Source organism: Staurois parvus, unplaced genomic scaffold (genome assembly GCF_062004578.1).
Source record: "Staurois parvus isolate SC_StPar_1 unplaced genomic scaffold, SC_StPar_1.0 ptg000078l, whole genome shotgun sequence".
In the NCBI taxonomy this organism is placed as follows: domain Eukaryota; kingdom Metazoa; phylum Chordata; class Amphibia; order Anura; family Ranidae; genus Staurois; species Staurois parvus.
Window position 1 is genome coordinate 148,840 of NW_028317874.1, and position 22,446 is coordinate 171,285.

At 45.0% G+C, this 22,446-nt stretch overlaps 2 protein-coding genes across 2 annotated transcripts in view; one reads left to right on the forward strand and one right to left on the reverse strand.

The window, feature by feature from the left end:
- The window catches only part of LOC149469220 (2-acylglycerol O-acyltransferase 1), a 50,796-nt gene extending 47,219 nt beyond the window's left edge, over positions 1-3,577 (reverse strand). Inside the window, exon 1 of the mRNA XM_089669488.1 lies at positions 3,440-3,577. The gene's annotated coding sequence lies outside the window, so the exon portion shown is untranslated. The remainder of the gene's footprint in view (positions 1-3,439) is intronic.
- Positions 3,578-10,923: 7,346 nt separating this feature from the next.
- Positions 10,924-22,446, forward strand: part of FARSB (phenylalanyl-tRNA synthetase subunit beta) — an 88,507-nt gene continuing 76,984 nt past the window's right edge. The window contains exons 1-4 of the mRNA XM_089669489.1: positions 10,924-11,072; positions 20,773-20,828; positions 21,884-22,038; positions 22,217-22,289. Coding sequence (XP_089525615.1) covers positions 11,015-11,072; positions 20,773-20,828; positions 21,884-22,038; positions 22,217-22,289 — 342 coding nt within the window. The 5' untranslated portion in view covers positions 10,924-11,014. The remainder of the gene's footprint in view (positions 11,073-20,772; positions 20,829-21,883; positions 22,039-22,216; positions 22,290-22,446) is intronic.

Sequence of the window (22,446 nt, forward strand, 5' to 3'; positions counted from 1 at the left end):
TTAAAATGCAAAGCGCAGCAAAAAATGCAACAAAAACACCTATGCAGTTTGCATTCGATCCATTTCTCCAGTGCATTTTGCGTTTTTGCACATGTGGTTTTGCTGCATTTTTTTCTTGTTGCTAGGCAGATTTAAAATGCAAATCGCTGCAAAAATGCATCAAAAACACATGCACTACATTCTTTTCTGTAGCGTTTCCATTGAGGTCTGTAGAACCAAAAACAACTTTTTGTGTTTAAAAAAGTCCCCGACCCTTTCCAAAAAACGCAAAGGGGGAAAACGCACAGATATGAACCTATCCCATAGGAAATCATGTTAAATGGATTGTAGTGCATTTCTGCAAAGCGGAAGAGGCTTAGGTGTGAACCTAGGGAAACTCTGTGAGCATGGGGATGCTTGTAGTTCTACAGTAAAAGAATCATTTTGTGTTTCTTATGCCCACATCTAGAATATTCTCGTCTGACCGCAGCCTGTTACGCCATATAAAGTATGTAGAAACATTCAGCTATGTCAGAACAGCACAAGACTTTTCCCCTCTATGTGCAACATTATGTTGCAAGATTAGTTAAATGCCACGAAATCAGCTTCTCTGACTTATATACGGTATATGAAGCAACTGCTTCTCTTTTGTAATTTTATCACAAAATACAAGGAATTTGTAAAAAGAGAACTAAATACCATAATAAAGTGATTGCTTACATCCATAAACGTGTGTCAAGTAAACGGTTTTATTATGCGTACTTTTCTAACCTTCACATAGAAACCATAACAAGGTACACAGGATTGTTAAAGGAATATGCTAATATTTAAAGAAACCAAATATTTCATATTCCTGATATGTGCCTGCTGTACCATGTATTTGTATGAAAAAGTATCCTGTTCGCTTTGTATTGTTTGCTTTGTGTGAAATCTCTGGTGTTCCTGCCAGTTCCTCTGCTTTCCTAATAAAAACTGACCACACCAAGCATGAGAGCACAGTGTGGTCAGTTCTCTATCTTTGCCGGGAACTCAGTGTACACTTCTCCAGTGACCAGACTTCTGCTGGCATAGCCACAGCCGTTCCCGGCACCAGCCGATTTTCGTGGTTCCTCCCCATTTCGTATATATCGGGCATACTGGAAAAGTTGTGAAAAACCACTGATTTTCGAAATCATTGGTGGCACCATCAGATTACAGAACGAATTATGTTTTCGATCGAAAAATTGTTCGCAAATCGACCCATGTATGGCCTGCTTAACCCCCCTGGCGGTATTCCCTAGTGTAGCTCGGGGTTAACTTTCAGTATCAGAAGCAGTAACCCCGAGCTACACTCTGGATTACACTGCAGCGTTGCTCTGGGATCCCTCGAGCACTTACCTTGTCCGGCAGTCCCACGATGTCCCCCCTGCAGCGTCCCCGGCCAATGCCGGCATCCGTCTTCCGGGTTCCATTCCCTGCGAGTGTCAGGATGTACAGGGGACAGAACTGGCGGGAATTTCAAAAATGTAAAAATCTGACATTCACTTAATTCACTAAAATCTGAAAGTATTCCATTACTGTATCAAACCATTTCACATACATTTTGTCCCGAGTGCTTTGTCCTGTGCCCTGCCTGCACTTGTACTGTTCTTTCTGCCTGGAAACTGAGAAACGTCCATGGCATCCAAAAAGCGTCCCTTTAGGTCAAAAGTGGTTTTAGACCAGCTAGAGATCAGCGATAGTAAATTAGAACTACTTGCAGAATTGAGTGATAATGATTCATGGGGAAATTCGTCATCAGACACTGAAAACGATTCTGCGACTTTGCTCAGTGATGTGCGAACTTGGGGCTATATTTCAAATTTCAGTGTTTTTGGTTTGATTATAATATTGAATTACATTTATTATTATATTATTTTTTATGATTATTTATTATATTATAATTTATGATTTCATGTTTCAAATTGTATCATACCCGGGATGTTTACTAGACTCTTGTTCGGACAGATTTCAGTGAGTTATTCCTAAGAATTACAGGCCTACAATAAAAAACTACATATTTCCATTGAAAACAATGTACCGCTTTGAGCACAAAAATATGGACATAATCAGACTGCTAGGGAGGTTAAGGGCTCATGCTTCCAGGTGTAAAATATCAGTATCGGTGCTAAAGGTGTTGCATACAGTCACCTGTACAAAAGAACTCCAGAATATGGCTGTGTACAGGAACAAGCCAGTACTTGCATGAACACACCTTTGTGTCTGCGTTTCCTGCGTTTTTATACATTGTTTTCTCTTTGTACAGTATTGCAGAGGACAAGCAGCATGTCATGGTGAGCACACCATTAGAGAGCAGGCAGAGGGACGATCCATCATCAATGTACATGTCACTTCAAATAAAAACCCATGGCCTCCTCCTTGCCATTACTAATCTAGTAGAACATGAATCTACACCTGTATCCCTTCTCACAAACAGGTGTGCTCCAAGAGTTATAAATGCAGCTATAGCCAAAACTTTTTTGGAGTGGAGAGGGATTAAAACACTGGTCAGGGTTTTACTGCTGTCTTTGATTCTCCTTCTGTATTTGTCTGTTATCAGGAGTGAAAGTGACAGAAGATCTAAAATTGTGGGTTGTCACTAGCACAGGAATAGAGAGGAAATGTTCCAATGGGGACACTAGTTCTGGTGACTGTTTTATAATAAAGAATCAATTTCTACAATAATAGCACAACACCTAATGCCACCACCACTAAAATCTTTAATTAAAGCTTCCTCCCCCTCTCCTCTTTAACTTTTAGTACTTTTTTTTTTGGGTGGGGCGGGGGTACCTGGTTTTGACAGATACCTGCTCCCACTTCCGGCCGGATCGAATAGGTAATCTGAGTGACAGTTTGCCCCCCTTTTGCCTGCAGCCTCCTAGGACACATCACAGGTCTCAGAAAGAGGGGGGATCATTCACAAAGAGCAATGCAACTCGTGCATACGCGGTGGGAAGTCACAAGGAGTTACAAGCTGGCTTCCCTTAGTAAACATGCCAGCGCAGAGGACCCAAAGACCAAAGAAGAACTGGCCTGGGTGAGGATAGCACTGGATCCCTGGACAGGTAAGTGTCCTTTAAGACCCTGGTCACACCCGGTGCAACTTGACGTCTTTTTCCATGCGACTTGCAGATCGCATGGCAATTTGCACCCTATTGTCCGCAATTACAGCGGTCATATGGGTGCGATTCCATCACAGATTTCTAAAGTAGTGCATGTAGTAAAAGTCAGCAGCTATGGTACTTGTAGCTACTGACATTTAGTTTTTTTTCTTTGCAGGATGAAACCCCAGCAAGTTCAGAGTACCCTGCATGCACCATGCTGATTATACATTGTAACCTTCGAAGGATAAATATTACACTCATCAACAAGGTGATCTGCCAAGTGTCAGAGGAAGATCTTTCTCCATACGCAGTTTATGTGAGAACTCCGGGACACTCACCTAGTCAGTGGTGGGGGGATCCTCTGTGTGTGATCGGGGCTGCCAGTCCTCTGGATCCCTGGGATCACTCACACCCCATCTACTTCCTACAAGCAGTGGGCTACCCTGTGACATTGGACACCAGGGGAGGTGCTGGGAGTCCTACACCCAGCTGATCACAGCTTAACCCCTTCCCTCCCAGCCAGGGTGATTGCCACATCCTTCCCCAAACATGCAGGCATGTCCTGGGTGTTGGAACAAAGTAACACTTTCTGCTGTGTCTTGGGTTTATCAGCATTATATGGACTGTGTTTGTCCTGTGCCAGAAAGAAAGTATCCACAACTTATTCATCATCTGGTGATAGGAGAGAATACAATGTGAAGACAGATCAGTGGCTGAATGATGCACCCTATTCCCCAGATTTGAATTAATCCCTTCACATCTAAGGGTAAAACAAATCTAAGCTCCGGTTCACATATATGCGGCTGCGCAGGACGCGTTTTGCATGGGCACAAGAGCCTATTCATTTGAATGGACTCCCGTGCCCCGTGACAAGCAGAGAAGTCCCTGCACTTCTGAAAACACAGCCCGTACGGAAACCTTGGTTCCCAGTAAAGTTGCGTTTTGCAGTGCGGGCGGCGTACCATTACAACTAATGGCACCCGCCCGCGCGTCCGCATTTCCCTGTGCGGGTGGTGCACGGATTTTCATGCGGATCCGCAGCGGCACCACCCGCACAGATGTGAACCTAGCCTTAACGTCTAAGCAAAATTTTGCAACTTTTGACACGTGTTAGCAAAACCGTACATATCATCACAACTACTTTCTACATCCAGGTGGATTGTTTTTTTTTTCAGGACAGATTGGGCTTTCATTTGGTGGTAAATGGTAATGGATATCTTCTGATTTTTTTTTCATTACCAAAGGAAAACTGGCCACAAAAAAAAAAAAAAAAATTTAAATTTAGTTGCAGATTTCTTGCTACTACCATTAGGGTCCTTTCACACGGGTGTTACGTTTTTTTTTTCTTCAGTTCAGTCACGTTTTTTCAAAGAAAAAACGTATGAGTTTACATCCATTTTTTCACCTGTATACATCCATTTTTCATCTGTTTACCTTGGTTTACATCCGTTTTTGGTCCGTTTACATTCATTTTTCATCCGTTCTGGGGTTTTTTTGTGGAAGAAAAATAGGGTTTTCTTCCATTCAAAACAATGGATGTGGACATTAATAGATGTAAAAAGATGTTCAAAAGATGTTCATTAATGGATGTAATAAGATATTCGGATAGATAATTTTAATATGAGTCACAGAAGACCTTATATCACTATGCCTACATCACTTATGCCTTATATCACTATACCTACAAGACAGAAGAAAGCAGTCTCTTTTATCCTGAGTGACAAGGATATGCTATGTTTGGTACCATTGCATTTGGAATATAATTCTAAATATTAATCTGCCAGTTGCTAGGATGCTACCTGTACCTACTGAAGGTTATTGACCTTAGTATGAAATTGTAAGGGATTTTTTCATAACCTTGGTTACCCCCTAACACCCATCCCCAAACTGGACGATTTGTCATTTGTTCTCAGGAGACACCCCTTTGAGATGATAGAAAAAGACTGACAGCCTGGAGAAAAAAAAGCTCTCCTTTAAGATCGATCAGGAACCATCTAAGAGACTTAAGAGCCAAGGCAACCTTTTGTTCGGACAACTGGACTCTGCTCAAACCAAGGACTTTTGCAAGTATTCTGCCTTCTGGACTCCTTTCTTTTATTTTATTGCTCTCTTTATATCTTTGTTACATCTTTTTCTGTAAATATTTTAATTGCACCATTTTGACCTTTTTAGTAATAAATCCTATTTTCTGAAAAGTGTTGAACTGTCTCTAAAACTAAACTAATGCAAACTAAAGAATCCCTGTCTCTTGAAGAGTGCTACTATATGTAATAATCCTCTGAATATACCTGTCTGCGGTGACTGTGTATTACAGACGCTTATACTAATATCATGTTACTGCTAAGATTTGTGAGTTTCCTCCTTCTCTGTAAAAAGGTGTAGGAACCAATGAGGAGTGTAAGAGAATTCCAGTACGACTGGCGCATAGCATTGCTCATGGAAATGAGCATAGACGCATCACTAATCAAAATGAGAACAGGCTTGCACATGTGCGCGGGAATGTGCACACACATGCATGGCATGCGGGAGTGTGCCCAAGGCTTCTGGGGCTAGATGGGCTATTTAAGGGTTGCTTTTGCTTACTGTCAGTGCTGACTGGTCTTCAGCTTTTCCTGTGTCCTTAGTGTATCCTGTATCTGATTTCCGTTGATGACCTGGCTTGTTACTGACCTGATACTGGATTCTGCCTGTACCTTTGCCCACCTGTTCCTGACCCTTGCTTCATTCCTGACTACGCTTCTGTACCTTGTTGCCCACCTGCTAATGACCTCGTATACCTCTGTGACTTCACTCCTACATCCAACTTGGCTGCATAGTACATCTGAGTGTCTGCTTTGGATGTCCTTCATAACAGCTCCAGTCATCGTGGTGTGTTCCTGCCTAAAGCTTGCTGAGAGCTTAGGCAAGCCACGCTTCCAGAACCTGCAGTACATGCGGTGTGCCTCTTTTGCCTTGGCCAGTTCCAGCGTGCATCACATCCGCTCCTGGCCTGATGTCCTGCCTGACTTCTCAACCCTGCATCTCCTGCTGCAAGTTCTGCTATCAACCTGCCGACACTCATTTTCCTCCTGTCCCTTGGTACCATCTTTTTCACCTTCAGTGGGGCCTGGGCTGGAGATACAAGGGAGGCCAACCTTGTCAATTTAGTCTCCTACCAGGTACATGACGAGGAGGGAGCAAGACTCTGCTCTTGTGAACATAGCTGAATTGAAATCAGGCTCAGGTAAGTATGGGGGGGGGGGGGGGGGGGTAGAACTGCCTGAAGATGTTTTTTTACTGTAATGCAGATAATGCATTAAAATAAAAAAACCTTCATCCTTTAGAACCATTTTAACCACTTGCTGACCACAGATAGCTGAATGATGACTTCACTGCGGCTGGCCAGTTCTGGGAGGGTGTCCTATGACGTCCTCCCAGAACACGCCCTCCCGCATGCCCCCAGCGATCTCCATGATCGCTGTGTTCTATGGACACAGCTGATCATGTGATGTGGTAAAAGGCCAATCACAGCGGCCTTTTACGACGTGATCAGCTGTGTCCAATGACACAGCAGATCACCGTTAAATGCAGTTGCCAGTTATCGGCTGCACTTTCCTCACGCTGTCACAGCGTGAGGAAAGTACTACCGATAACTGGCAATTGTCAGAGCAGGGATCGGCACTGATGATCAGTACCCAGCAGTGCCACCCACCAGAGCAAAGCGGTGCCGCCAGTCAGTGCCCAGCAGTGCCACCCATCAGTCCCACCTATCAGTGCCCATCATTGTTGCATATCAGTGCCACCTCATCAGTGACGCCTATCAGTGCAGCCTCATCAACGCACATCAGTGGAGAAAAATTACCTAATTTTTATAATAGAAACAAAGAAACTTTTTTTTCAAAATTTTTGCTCTTTTTTTGTTTATAGCGCAAAAGATAAAACACCCAGCAGCGAGTACATACCACCAAAAGAGAGCTCTATTTGTGTGAAAAAAATAACAATTTCATATGGGTGCACTGTTGCATAACCGCACAATTGTCATTCAAAGTGCAACAGCGCTGAAAATTGGCCTGGGCAGAAAGGGGGTATAAGGGCCCGGTAGGCAAGTGATTAAGTCACATTTAAGCTGCAATGGCCCTAACATGCATGGATGGTGGCCATTTTGGTTGTTTTGGCGCATGCTCTCTCTGCAGCGCCAGGTGAGAAGTGATGTCACACGTTAACTATATCTGGCGTGAGCATACTCTGAGGGGGGCATAAATGGTGAATCCAAATTGAGAGCTGCAGTTAAGACTCCGCTAACATTGGAGGGGACAACTATACTTTTTTCCTGTTTTTCAAGCCTTGATAAGGTTCCCTCTTGCAGGTTCACTTGGGTATTTTCTTGGGGTTTTTCATTTGTGGCTTACATCTCTGGTTCTTTTGTCATCTTCAGATATATTGGTGGCGGGCGCTTATGGAAATCTTGATCTGATGTCCTAGAGATAAAATAGCAGAATATATGTGCCAAGCCTTTTCTTTTGGTCTGATTATGGACTCTTTGGTCTCCCTTGGTTGCCACCATATTAACATATAGCTTACTACATCTAGGTATGTTTATTAGCTTTAACAAATATACTTTTTTTTTTCTTTTTGCGCTCGGGTATGTAACAAAGAGGTGAGCTGCTAGCACAAATAAAGCCTGTGACACAAAGCTCCAAACAGCATACTTTCCATATGTCCATGTTCCTCCATGGATCAGAACCAAATCTAGATAGCCCATAGGAACGCTGAGCTACACTCTGTACATACGCTATATGGTCAATCTCGGCTTTGCTACATTGTGAGTGTTTAAGCTGTTTTTATTAATAAATGTTTACCAGGTTTTTACACTATGGAAGTGCTTCCATTTGTCTTTTGAGCGATATTGCAGCCCAAGGATTTACAGCAGAGGTGATCCATCGGCCAGTGGGCCTTGATTAACCCCACAAGTGCTGATTGACCATTTGTTTGATAGGCATGGGTCATGTCCTCTCTGGAAAGCAGCTGATTTCTGTTTTTTTTTCATGGGCGGATTAAAGTTGGGTTCTGAGCCTTTGGTGAGATCACTTGGAAGACTTAATTTACCTTATTGGAGCAATACATTTTTTCTTTTGCACTTGCACTGGACATTACTTAATATTACATTTTGGATTGCTACAGGGGCTTTTCTTTTCACATATTACTTTAGGTTTATCATATTTTTTTCAGCATTTGTCACTTTACTGTTAAAATTAAGCGCTGCACTGTATGATATAAAGTATATATAGTCCAGCCCAGGGGCGGACTGACAACTCATGGGGCCCCCGGGCAATATGGGATCATGGGGCCCCTGTGTCCTTGCCCAAACTCAAAAAGCCTATGAAAAAGGTACCAGGGGCATCTCATGGGGCCCCCTACTGACCCCAGGCCCTTGGGCAGTGCCCGAGTTTCCAAATGGTCAGTCCGCCCCTGGCCCAGCCTGGGCTATAGTACTGTGGTTTCCTTTATAGTGCTGATATACTATCTGGTCTTCTCCTTGGGACCCCATGTGCCCCCCGCAATCCACATGCGGGGCACCTGTGTCTGACTGATCTGTGGAGTCCACTGGCATCCCCTCTGCCTTCTTAGCTAGCCTAGTACTCACCACATGAAGGATTTTTTGGAGTGATGAACATCTGCATACAACTGTATCAAATTCTATAACAGTGTTTAGTTTAACTGTGTACTTATGTATGTCAAATCATTTTTTTATTTTCTATATGTATGTACTGTATATAAGCTTTTCTTCCTTTAACATTGGCTTTTACCCTCCTGAGGAAGCAGGTAGAGATTCCTGTTAAACATGTTTAGGAATTAATGTTTGAAATGGACATATCTCATTAAGAGTTAATTGCTCCTACATTCTTTGCACTGAATGTCTATTGCACCACATTGTGGACTTCTGCTGTATTGTAACAAGATAGTCTTCTTTTGAAATATATAAAGTACTGCGTAAATTGATGGCACTGTAGAAGTACCTGTAATATGTAATAACATAAAAATGTGCATACATACTAGGGCCAATTAAAGCAGACCATTGATGATTCCATTTTTTTTTCTACCAGCAGGTTAAAAAAAAAAAAAAAAAAAAAAAAAAAAAACTGACCCGATCCCCTATCTACACACTCAATGTGCAAGCGGGAATCACACCCCCACCATTAGAATACAACGATCGATGCTGCCGACTATATTCTGCAGTGCTGATTGAGTGGCATTTTTTTGACAGGCTAGTCGTACGACAGTCAATTGATTTATTGACTTCTGTACAACCAGCCCGCCCATCTATGGATCAAAATATGGTTGGTCCCGGCTGAACTCTGCAGATTTCAATCCATGTATGACCAGCTTTAGCCAATTAACCTACCAGCATGTTTTTGGAGCACAAAGCCAACACAAGCACAGGGAGAAAATGCAAACTCCATGCAGATGGCGTCTGATAGTTCAGACCAGAGATCCCAATGCTCTCATACAGGCCCAGACTGGCCATAGGGCACAACAGGCATTTGCCCAATGGGCCGGGGCCACCTGAATAGGAGAAGCGACTGGGCGGCACATAGAAGACATGCATTTGTCGGTTCCTCTATGTGCCGCCCAGCCACCTCTCCTATCAATCTCTTGCATGCTGTCGGCTCCTGTATGTTCCCTCCGCCCCTCCTCCCTCATCTCCTCCAGCGCCCCCTCCATCTCCAGCGGCCCCCCTCATCTCCTCCAGCAGCCCCTCCCTCATCTCTCTCTCCTGTTTTTTTTCTTACTCTCCTTCTATACAACTGTTTTTCTCTGTCTCCTTTTTCCCCTCCTTCTTTACGTCTCTTTCTTCCTCTCTGTCTCCTGTTTCTCTCCTTCCTTCTTTCCCTCCTTCTATACATCTCTTTTTCTTTCTCTCTCTGTCCCATTTGCCTCCCCTTTCTTTCCCTCCTTCCTTCTCTCTTTCTATACGCTTCTCTTTCTCACTCTGTCTCCTGTTTCTCTCCTTTCTTTACCTCTCTTTCCCTCCCTCCCTCTTTCTTGCCTATAAAAAAAATAGTAAAATTGTGAAAAATTAAATAAAAACCTGACACTAGTGGCTGAATTACCAGGGTCACAAAGGTTGCTCTTGTGACCAGGCCCTGGCATTCCACCACTGGGCTCTGAGGTAAGGGTCCCCGGGCTTTCGGCTGCTCAGTCCAAAGTGCCCAGGCCTATTTTTTTGCTCCAGTCCAGGCCTGCTGCCATGGCAGGAGTACTAACCACTAAGCTACAGTCCAAAGCATTTTACTAAAATGGCAACATTTCCCTGAACTCTCCTAATTCTTGCAGATATTTCAGGTAAATAGAAACTCTCCCTCGTTCTCTACTACAGTACCATCGTTCTAGAACCAGCTGAATCCTGTTCTCCCCTGCCTGTGGAATCTATCACAGAGCTACAACCTCCCTCTAGGGAACTACACTCCCAGAATGAATTATGCCCAGACATACACATATAGCAACCCCCTCCCTCCACACATGTCACGTGTCTCAGCACCCCTCCCCCTCCCAGCTTGTCTTGCGTTCCAGATCTCGAAATGGCATTTAAGGCCAGCGATTGGTTGACATCTTTACGCTCTGATTGGGCGATAGAAAAGGCCCGGCTTCCGCAGCAAGAAACGTGATGCAATACATAGTAAGGAGTCTACGGTGCCCTAGTTATTGCCAGACTCAAGTCTCCAGAAAACCTTGGAGAGATAAGGTTTTTCCCCAACATGATATCAATCAAAAACAAAGATTAAAATAATGAGCAAACGTATTAGATTTTCTACGAGGTTATTAACACTTTACTTGTCATTAGTATGGATTCAGGCGGGATGGGCAGCGCGGCATGTGAGGGCCGATTGACTCGTAGCTGTGGGGTCCTCAGGGTGCCGGTGGACAGCTGAAGCATGCCGACTGTCAGCGTGAAGAGAGATGTGCTCTACAAGGCCCTGGGCCGCTCCTATAGTAAGTGTCCGCACACAGCACGGGGGACGTGGGCCAGCCATGTGTGTCAGAAGCCGCGGATGGAGGCTGGTTACAGGACAGAGAAGCTTACTCTATGAACCACTTACCTACCGGGCACCTATACCGCCTTCCTGCCCAGGCCACCTATACCTCCTTCCTGCCCAGGCCACCTATACCTCCTTCCTGCCCAGGCCACCTATACCTCCTTCCTGCCCAGGCCACCTATACCTCCTTCCTGCCCAGGCCACCTATACCGCCTTCCTGCCCAGGCCACCTATACCGCCTTCCTGCCCAGGCCACCTATACCGCCTTCCTGCCCAGGCCACCTATACCTCCTTCCTGCCCAGGCCACCTATACCTCCTTCCTGCCCAGGCCACCTATACCTCCTTCCTGCCCAGGCCACCTATACCTCCTTCCTGCCCAGGCCACCTATACCGCCTTCCTGCCCAGGCCACCTATACCGCCTTCCTGCCCAGGCCACCTATACCTCCTTCCTGCCCAGGCCACCTATACCTCCTTCCTGCCCAGGCCACCTATACCTCCTTCCTGCCCAGGCCACCTATACCTCCTTCCTGCCCAGGCCACCTATACCTCCTTCCTGCCCAGGCCACCTATACCTCCTTCTTGCCCAGGCCACCTATACCGCCTTCCTGCCCAGGCCACCTATACCGCCTTCCTGCCCAGGCCACCTATACCGCCTTCCTGCCCAGGCCACCTATACCGCCTTCCTGCCCAGGCCACCTATACCTCCTTCCTGCCCAGGCCACCTATACCTCCTTCCTGCCCAGGCCACCTATACCTCCTTCCTGCCCAGGCCACCTATACCTCCTTCCTGCCCAGGCCACCTATACCTCCTTCCTGCCCAGGCCACCTATACCTCCTTCTTGCCCAGGCCACCTATACCGCCTTCCTGCCCAGGCCACCTATACCTCCTTCCTGCCCAGGCCACCTATACCTCCTTCCTGCCCAGGCCACCTATACCTCCTTCCTGCCCAGGCCACCTATACCGCCTTCCTGCCCAGGCCACCTATACCGCCTTCCTGCCCAGGCCACCTATACCTCCTTCCTGCCCAGGCCACCTATACCTCCTTCCTGCCCAGGCCACCTATACCTCCTTCTTGCCCAGGCCACCTATACCGCCTTCCTGCCCAGGCCACCTATACCTCCTTCCTGCCCAGGCCACCTATACCTCCTTCCTGCCCAGGCCACCTATACCTCCTTCCTGCCCAGGCCACCTATACCGCCTTCCTGCCCAGGCCACCTATACCGCCTTCCTGCCCAGGCCACCTATACCGCCTTCCTGCCCAGGCCACCTATACCGCCTTCCTGCCCAGGCCACCTATACCTCCTTCCTGCCCAGGCCACCTATACCTCCTTCCTGCCCAGGCCACCTATACCTCCTTCCTGCCCAGGCCACCTATACCTCCTTCCTGCCCAGGCCACCTATACCTCCTTCCTGCCCAGGCCACCTATACCTCCTTCCTGCCCAGGCCACCTATACCTCCTTCCTGCCCAGGCCACCTATACCTCCTTCTTGCCCAGGCCACCTATACCGCCTTCCTGCCCAGGCCACCTATACCTCCTTCCTGCCCAGGCCACCTATACCTCCTTCCTGCCCAGGCCACCTATACCTCCTTCCTGCCCAGGCCACCTATACCGCCTTCCTGCCCAGGCCACCTATACCGCCTTCCTGCCCAGGCCACCTATACCGCCTTCCTGCCCAGGCCACCTATACCTCCTTCCTGCCCAGGCCACCTATACCTCCTTCCTGCCCAGGCCACCTATACCTCCTTCCTGCCCAGGCCACCTATACCTCCTTCTTGCCCAGGCCACCTATACCGCCTTCCTGCCCAGGCCACCTATACCTCCTTCCTGCCCAGGCCACCTATACCTCCTTCCTGCCCAGGCCACCTATACCTCCTTCCTGCCCAGGCCACCTATACCGCCTTCCTGCCCAGGCCACCTATACCGCCTTCCTGCCCAGGCCACCTATACCGCCTTCCTGCCCAGGCCACCTATACCTCCTTCCTGCCCAGGCCACCTATACCTCCTTCCTGCCCAGGCCACCTATACCTCCTTCCTGCCCAGGCCACCTATACCTCCTTCCTGCCCAGGCCACCTATACCGCCTTCCTGCCCAGGCCACCTATACCTCCTTCCTGCCCAGGCCACCTATACCTCCTTCCTGCCCAGGCCACCTATACCGCCTTCCTGCCCAGGCCACCTATACCTCCTTCTTGCCCAGGCCAATTGTCAGCTTAGAGCGCTGTCGTACTTTGAATGACAATTGCGTGGTCATGCAACATTGTACTCATGATATTTTTATCATTTGTTCTCACAAATAGAGATTTCTTTTGGTGGTATTTATTCACCTCTGGGTGTTTTATTTTTTGCACTATAAACAAAAAAAGAGCAAAAAATTAAAAAAAAAAAATGTTTCTTTGTTTCTATTATAAAATTTTGCAAACAGGTAATTTTTCTCCTTCACTGATGTGCGTTGATGAGGCGGCACTGATATGCAGCACTAATGAGGCGGCAGGGAAAGGTGGCACAGGTGGGTGGAACTGCTGGGCACTGATCATCAGTGCTGATCCCTGCTCTGACAACTGCCGGTTCTCGGCAGTACTTACCTCACACTCTGACAGCATGAGGAAAGTGCAGCTGATAACCGGCAATTGCATTTCCCGGTGATCAGCGTGTCCTTGGACACGGCTGATCACATGGTAAAAAGCTGCTGTGATTGGCCTTTTACCACATCACGTGATCAGTGATCGCAGAGATCGGCAGGTGCGCACCCCCTGGGGGCGTGCAGGAGGGCACGTTCTGGGAGGATGTCATATGACGGCCTCCCAGAACTGGCCGGCCGCAGTGCAGCTGTTGGCAACTGGTTACATTGGTTCTGAAGGGAAAACATTTTTTATCTTACAGTGTTTTTTTTTCAATTTTTACCTACAGGTCAGCCTGTAATAAAGCTTACCTGTAGGTACAGTGACTGTCTCCTAAATGTGCACCGTTTAGGAGATATTCTTGTGAGTGGCAGCTGGTGACGTCACCAATGCATGTTTCTGAAGGAACGGCATACTCCTGCAATTCCTTCAGAGCTGTGTGCTACGGGGGTGATACCATCGCGGCTCAGCCAACCAAGAGGCTGAAGTCTTCATGCCCAGAAGGAAGACTGGGTGAAGATGGAAGCCTCCTCGGCAGTGAAGGCATTTAGGCCAATTCACACTACAAAAATGCACTCCGGATACGTTTTTGCTTACAGTTCAAACCACACGCAGTTCCGGTGCAGTTTTGATGCAGTTTGCCATGTTCCAGTACGGTTCTGTGCAGAAAAAATGCAGCATGTTCCTTTTTTTTTCTGCACCAGAAACTGCACTGGTGTGAACAGGGCCATTGGAATACATGGAAAACACTGCGCTTACATTTTTGATGCAGAAAAAAAGGATTAAGTGCAATGTTTTGGAGCTGAGCAAGACCCCTTCATCAGGCATGTGACGATAGTCTATAGTGGCTTTCTGGTCTCTTCCACGGGACATAGAGACATCAGTAGGAGCCATTGACTGCTGCTGTCAATCAGATCCTGAGAGCAGGGGCAGGGCTGAGCTGCTCTGTGTATGTCAATGGATCCACACAACAGGGTTTTGGAGTGAGCACATGTGTGCCCCCATAGGAAACAGATACATATGGTGGCACACAAAGAAGAGTAGGATCAGAGAGTTCAAGTGGGGGACCCTAGAAGAGCATGTAAGTATAAAATGTTTGTTACTTTAAAGTGTTACTAAACCAGGACCCTGCACTCACTTTATCTGGTCTCCCGCAGTACACAGAACATGGAAATGCAATTATTTTAGTAAATATAAACTGCTAAATACATTTTCTCATCAGCAGTTAGAGCAGTCTTGTGACTTCTATCAGTGTTCAGCAGAGCACTGATTAAAGCGTGTAGGAGGAGTTTTCTCCCTGCTCTAGGAGGATGCAGAACCCCTGACCTCTTCTGAACAGTGCTGATTGACACTGCTGATCACATGCACTCTCCCAAGAAAAAAAACCCAAAAAACCTTTTTAGCAATGCACACTAAACTGAGCATGTGCCGAGTGTCTCCACATGATTTCTTAGGTGATAAGAGGGGAACACTGGAAGAAGGGGAGGATTAAAGAAGACAGGATCTGCAGATTTTTTACACAATTCTGAGGATTAATCCCATAGGTTCCACAGTGACTATATCAAGCATACTTTTCTGCATATACAGACTGATTTTACTGTTGTGGGTTTACTAACACTTTAACTTAAAATAACTAAATAAATAAATGTTTACTGTCCTTTTAACCACCTCCAGCCCGCCATATAGTCCAATGACGGGCGCAAAGTGGTTTTCTCGTTCTGGGAGGACGTCATACGACATCCTCCCATTCTCACCGCACATGCGCGGCTCAGGTAGCGCGCGGCGATCGGCGGTGCGCTGTGTCCCTCGGACACAGCGGATCACCAATCCACGGAAAGAGCCGAAGAGGTCGGCTCGGTCATGTGATCAGCTGTGTGCAATCACAGCTGATCACATGTAAACAGGGAAATGCCGGTTATCGGTATTTCTCTCCTCACGAGCTGTCATGCTGACAGCTCGAGAGGAGAGCCGGTAATCGGCATTCCGCAGAGGGGACGTACACAGATCATCAGAGCACTGATGATCAGTGTGCCCTGATGATCAGTGTGGCCCCAGAAGTGCCACGTGCCAGTGCCCATCAGTGCTACATCAATGTCACATACAGTTGCAAGAAAAAGTATGTGAACTCCTTGGGATTACGTGGAGTTTTGCATGAATTGGGCATAAAATGTGCTCTGAACGTCATCTAAGTCACAACAATTGAAAAACACAGTCTGCTGAACATAATACTACACAAACATTAGATGTTGCCATGGTTTAATTGCACATGACATGTAAACATTCACAGTGCAGGGAGGAAAAAGTATGTGAACCTTAGGACTTAATAACTGGTTGACCCTCCTTTGGCAGCAATAACCTCAACCAAACGTTTCCTGTAGTTGCAGATCAGACCTGCACAACGATCTGGAGTAATTTTGGACCACTCCTCTTCACAAAACTGTTTCAGTGTAGCAATATTCTTGGGATGTCTGGTGTGAATCGCTCTCTTAAGGTCATGCCACAGCATTTCAATCGGGTTGAGGTCAGGACTCTGACTGGGTCACTCCAGAAGGCGTATTCTGTGCTGTTGCAGCCATTGTTTTGTGGAATTACTTGTATGCTTTGGGTCATTGTCCTGTTGCATCACCCATCTTCTGCGGAGCTTCAGTTGGCGGACAGATGGTCATACGTTTTCCTGCAAAATGTCTTGATAAACTCTGGAATTCATTTTCCCATCAATGACAACACACCGTCCAGGCCCTGAGGCAGCAAAGCAGCCCCAAACCATGATGCTCCCTCCGCCATGTTTTACAGTGGGGATGAGGTTTTGATGTTGGTGTGCTGTGCCTTTTTTTCTCCACACACAGTGTTGTGTGTTCTTCCCAAACAACTCAATCTTGGTTTCATCTGTCCACAGTATATTTTGCCAGTAGTGCTGTGGAACATCCAGGTGCTCTTTTGCAAACTTCAAACGTGCTGCAATATTGTTTTTGGACAGCAATGGCTTCCTCCGTGGTGTCCTCCCATGTACTCCATTCTTGTTTAATGTTTTCCTTATTGTAGATGTGTCAACAAAAATGTTAGCATGTGCCAGAGATTTCTGTAGGTCTTTAGCTGACACTCTGGGATTCTTCTTTACCTCATGCAGCATTCTGCGCTGTGCTCTTGCAGTCATTTTTACAGGACGACCACGCCTAGGGAGAGTAGCAACAGTGCTAAACTTTCTCCATTTGTAGACAGTCTGTCTTACCGTGGACACATGAACATCAAGGCTTTTGAAGATACTTTTGTAACCCTTTCCAGCTTCATGCAAGTCAACAATTCTTGATTGTAGGTCTTCTGAGAGCTCTTTTCTGCGAGGCATGGTTCACATCAGACAGTGCTTCTTGAAACCAGTAAACCCAAAACAGGTGTGTGTTTTTTAAGGGCAGGACAGCTGTCAGCAACACATCCAATATCATCACACTGATTGGAGTCAAGGTTGGCTCACTCCTGGCTCCAATTAGCTCTGGGAGAAGTCATTAAGCTAGGGCCTCACATACTTTTTCCTCCCTGCACTGTGAATGTTTACATGTTATGTGCAATTAAACCATGGCAACATCTAATGTCTGTGTAATATTATGTTCAGCAGACTGTGTTCTTCTATTGTTGTGACTTAGATGACATTCAGAGCACATTTTATGCCCAATTCATGCAAAACTCCACGTAATCCCAAGGGGTTCACATACTTTTTCTTGCAACTGTATCAGTGCCTACCAGTGCACATCAATGCCACATATCAGTGCCCATCTGAGCTGCTTTTCAGTGTCACCCATCAGTGCCACCAATCAGTGCCGCCTAACAGTGCCAGTCAGTGCCATATCAGTGCTGCCTTTCAGTGATGCCTGTCAATGCCCATCAGTGCCACCTACCAGTGCCTCCTCATCAGTGCCACCTATCAGTGTCCATCAGTACAGCCTATCAGTGCCCATCACTGCAGCCTCATTAGCGCACATCAGTGAAGGAGAAAAATCACTTATTTACAAAATTTTATAACAAAAACTAAGAAAAAACTTTTTTTTTTTTCAAAATATTCAGTGGTTTTAGGTTTGTTTAAGAAAAAATAAAAAAAACCCAGAAGTGATTAAATACCACCAAAATAAAGCTCAATCTGTCACAAAAAAATTTAGAAAAATTTCATATGGGTACAGTGTTGCATGACTGCTCAATTGTCATTCAGAGTGTGACAGCGCTGAGTGCTGGAAATTGGCCTGGGCAGGAAGGGGGTATAAGTGCCCTGTAGGCGAGTGGTTAAACATAGGCAAGTGATGGCACTCTGCTGGAACAGGTATGCGAAGTTATCTTTTAGATTGTAAGCTCTAACAAGCAGGGCCCTCTGATTCTCCATGCATGGAGTTGTATTGTAACTGTACTGTCTGCTCTTATGATGTAAAGCGCTGCACAAACTGTTGGTGCTTTATAAATCCTGTATAATAATAATAGCAGCTTCCATCTGAGGCTTCACATACAGGAATGTGGGTGTGTGACAGAATCCCTTCCCCACTCCCCTGATCTGTCAGCAGAGGCCTGAAATATCCCTGGTGTAGTGGGACCTGTCAAACTTCCCCTTGACCTTCACTTTACAACATTGGTCACCAATCATGCATTACCTTTGTCTATTTTTAATACAAGTGATTTTTTTTTTTTTTACTGATCTAAATTCAGCCCATTGTTTTTAACGGGCATGTACTAGGTGTGTTATCTTGCAGTATGTGTAGATCAGTTAAAAAAAAAATCTGTGCTGCTGGACAGTTTTCTTGCATGTATGACATATCCCAAGAAAAGCTAGCAACATTTTTTTACGCATATGATGCTTTGTGAATGCGCTATCATCACTGTTCTAGAGTTGCATTTGTCATTTTCAGCTCCAGGAGTTTGGTGCTTATAGTAGTATATGTGTGAAATGTAAATAAGTCACCAGCATCCATGCATGAGACACTCATCATTAGAAGTAATTTATTTTTTATAAAGCAAATATGTTTATTCCCAGAGTTCCACATTGAGTGGATCTCACTTTTGCTGCACTTTGCCCTCTAAAACTAAACAGCATTGGGGTCTACAGACATTTTAAAGTAGTATCAAAACCCTCAGTGTTTTTTAGCTTAACACATTGGGCACAATAAAATCAACATTCCCCAGCTCTTTTTTTAATTTCTGTCCCAGCACTTGCAGTTTACAACTTTCAATGCTGCTGATTACTGCTATCCCAGTGCTGCTTCCCTGAACTTCCAGTCTTCACAGGAAAGAGTTAACAGTGGACAGTGGAGCCTCAAGCCAGTCTGTTAAGTTGGATGAAGCGGAGGAGCAGGGGAGTGTCTTGCCATCCTAGGCTATGGGGCTGTGTGTTTCTGTTGATGAACACAGTGTAGGGAGGCACTGCATGCACGGATGTCTCTCTTCATAGGATGCTGTAATATAAAGGAGCCACCCTGAAACAGGACATCTGGGGCAGTAGTCATGGCTTCAACTTGAATAGGACTTAAATGATGATTAGGCAATACAAGATGAAAAAGCTGTATACTCAGTAAGTGATTCAATCAGCTGAGAAAGTGCTCAAAAACTGAGGGTTTAATTTCAATTGAACCACTTCCGGACGTCGCTGGACTTTCAATTGTTGTACCAGAGTGCTGCCTGCAGCTGCACGCATCACCTTGGTACTATTTTTTAGAGGTGGCTGTCGACTGTCTTGTGCAAGAAATCCGAGCGGCTAGCTAACCGCTCGATTGCTTGTACAAGCAGCGGGAGAGGACTTCCCTCCCTCCTTCTTTTGCGGCTCTCTCGGGATCTCCCATTATTATTATACAGGATTTATATAGCGCCAACAGTTTGCTCAGCGCTTCACAAAATAACGGGAGACAATACAGCAACAATACAGTTCAATACAAGAGGGATAGGAGGGCCCTGCTCCTTGGAGCTTACAATCTAAGAGGATTCCCACTGGAATCAGTGAGTAGCTCTCCTTTATTGTAAACCGGAAGCAATGACCTGACATCACTTCTAGTTTATTCGGAAACTTTTGGCACCATTTTAAAAAGTCTTTGTGTTTTGAATGCTTTCAGGTGCAGAGGTGGGATTTGGGGTCCTATATGGAAATATAAAATATCCCAGATGCCTGCATAAAGAATACCTATCACGTGTCTATTGCTATCATAGGGGATATTTATATTCTTTGTGACAGTAGTGTAAGTGATTAACTTTTTTTTTTTACAATATCATTTAAAAAACATTTTTTTTAAGTGCCCCCTTGCTCACGCGCAGACACGTCTGTCCTGCATGCACGCATTATTTTCTAGGACCTCTGCTTTAAAAAAATATATAATGTTTAGGGGTTCTATGACATTTTATAAAAAAAATAGAGATTTTAAAATGTAAACAAAATGTGCCAGATATGGCTTGGGGCTGAAGTGGTTAAAGTAGAACGTCACCTTATAATTACCCAGTGTACAGTTACCAGCCATGTACTATACTTACCTTCATAAATCTATTACACTATGCTTCATTTCTGTTTGTCTTCAAGCTGCTGCCTAATATACCTGATACCAGGGAATTCTTGGTGACATTCAGCCACCCCCTCCCCCCACACACACTCTTCATACCCTTAGATTGACAGGATAAGGAAGTGTGTTCACATAGTTTCCCATTCAGACTTTGCAAAGGGGTTCTGTTATTGGTGAGCGTTCCTTTCAGACAGAGTCTATGATGTCATAAGCCCAACTGCTGCTTTACGAGTGCAAAGCAAATGTGACTGCGGACTTAAATGCATCATTCTGTAAAAGAAAGGTAAGTGCACAAACCTATACTTAGAATGTGTGGCTGTGTTACTTATCTTGCCTTCATACATGGATGCTTGTCATTTGGTTTGTTTATCGTGGCACTGTATTTCTACTTAGTATGATTTAATTTCATAGTTCAGCTCTCTGGCCAGATTGTAATAAACAAAGCTAACTAAACTAATAAAATTATCAATTTAATAGGAAAAACCTCATCACTTTGTTTTCTATGTTTTGCTTTAACAGCTGATGAAGAGTTTGATGAGCTGTGCTTTGAGTTTGGCCTTGAATTAGATGAAATTGTAAGTATTATTTTGAACTCTGTACTTTTGGTAACAACATCTGAAAATTGGGTTTCTCTCTTAAGTCAAATATTGGAAAAAGTATTGTTAGAAATGATAAGGCCTCTTTCATACAGGTGGCAAACTTTACCGTCCTCTGTAAAGGGATTCATGGTAGACTGATTTTCAGATGGTGGTTAACAGCAAATTTACAGGCATTTAAAAGGCTGCCACTTCCTACACACCTGTTTGATCACTCCTCAGGGTTTTTTTCTGTATCTCAATGGGGATACATTGAACTACCATAGCCATATTGTATGCAGTTGCAGTAATGCCCCAATGACTTCAATGGAGAAGTTTGATAGGTGGTATGACGTGTCAAATTCATAATGCCAAATTAATATTGCCGCACTGCGAAGCATAGCGGCAGTGGCAATGTGTACTTGCCTCTCAAGTTGCCATGTAAACTGAAAGGTGGACAGTTAAAAACAAAGGTCAACTGCCTATTTTTTTAACACCCCCCCCCCCCAGTGGTGTGAACGTATCCCCAACAGAACAAGAACTCCTATCTTCCTGATTACCCTCGAAAAACCTCTGGAATTTTTCTTGAGCTGCTCCCTTCCTTTCAAGTTACCATCAGGCCTTGCCATTAATCTTCAAATGCTCCTTTCTAATTATTTTTTCAGAAATACAATTGTGATTTACAACCATTTCTCCCCCCCCTTTATTCTTTTAGTACACACCTCACACACTACCACCACTGCCAGATCTCCCTTACTTCTTGTACAGTATCTATCTAACTATCTGTCATTTTAGACACAATATCTTTCTTTTTAGAGGGGGGATCTCATTTCTAGTGCATGAATGCAAAATCCCCTGTGCAGCAATATGGAAGATGTGTTCACTGCATATATATTATTAATAATAATAATAAAGTCAACAAGGCATGTAACCTTGGAAATCTAGGAAAACTGAAAATAATTTATTGAAGCCTTTTGACCAAACAAAATCTCGAAATCCAAAACATCCAGTGCGTTGTAAATTAGAAATGTTGATGTAATTTATTACTGTTTCAGACATCAGAACGAGAAATCATCAGTAAAGAAAAAGGGGATGGAAAAGCTGATGGAGCCTCAGATGTTATCCTTTTTAAGATTGACGTGCCCGCCAACCGCTATGATCTCCTGTGCCTTGAAGGCCTGGTGCGAGGGCTGCAGGTCTTTAAAGAAAGGTAATACCGGAGGTATACACTTAGATCTAGGAAACCAGTAACCTTACTAAATGGAAGAGCAGTCCTGACTACTGGTGTCATTTATGGACTAATACTCAAGTGTTACTGCAGTAAACAATTTCCAGTTTATGTGCAGATGTTTGGTAATAATGTATACTGTTTTTTTTACCCTTTGCAGGGTAGATGCCCCTAGATATAAAAGGATCATACCGCCTGATAACCAACTGCAACGACTTTTTATTACAGAGGAGGTGAGGTTAGCAAATGATTTGAAATGTCTATTTAAATGCTTTCCATAGTGGTTTAATAAACCAAACTGAAGCTCACTTGCCCATGTGCCTTTGTGATCTCTATGAATTGAATTTTTTATCATCAGTAGAACCTGAAATGTGACAAGGAAGTGGGGAT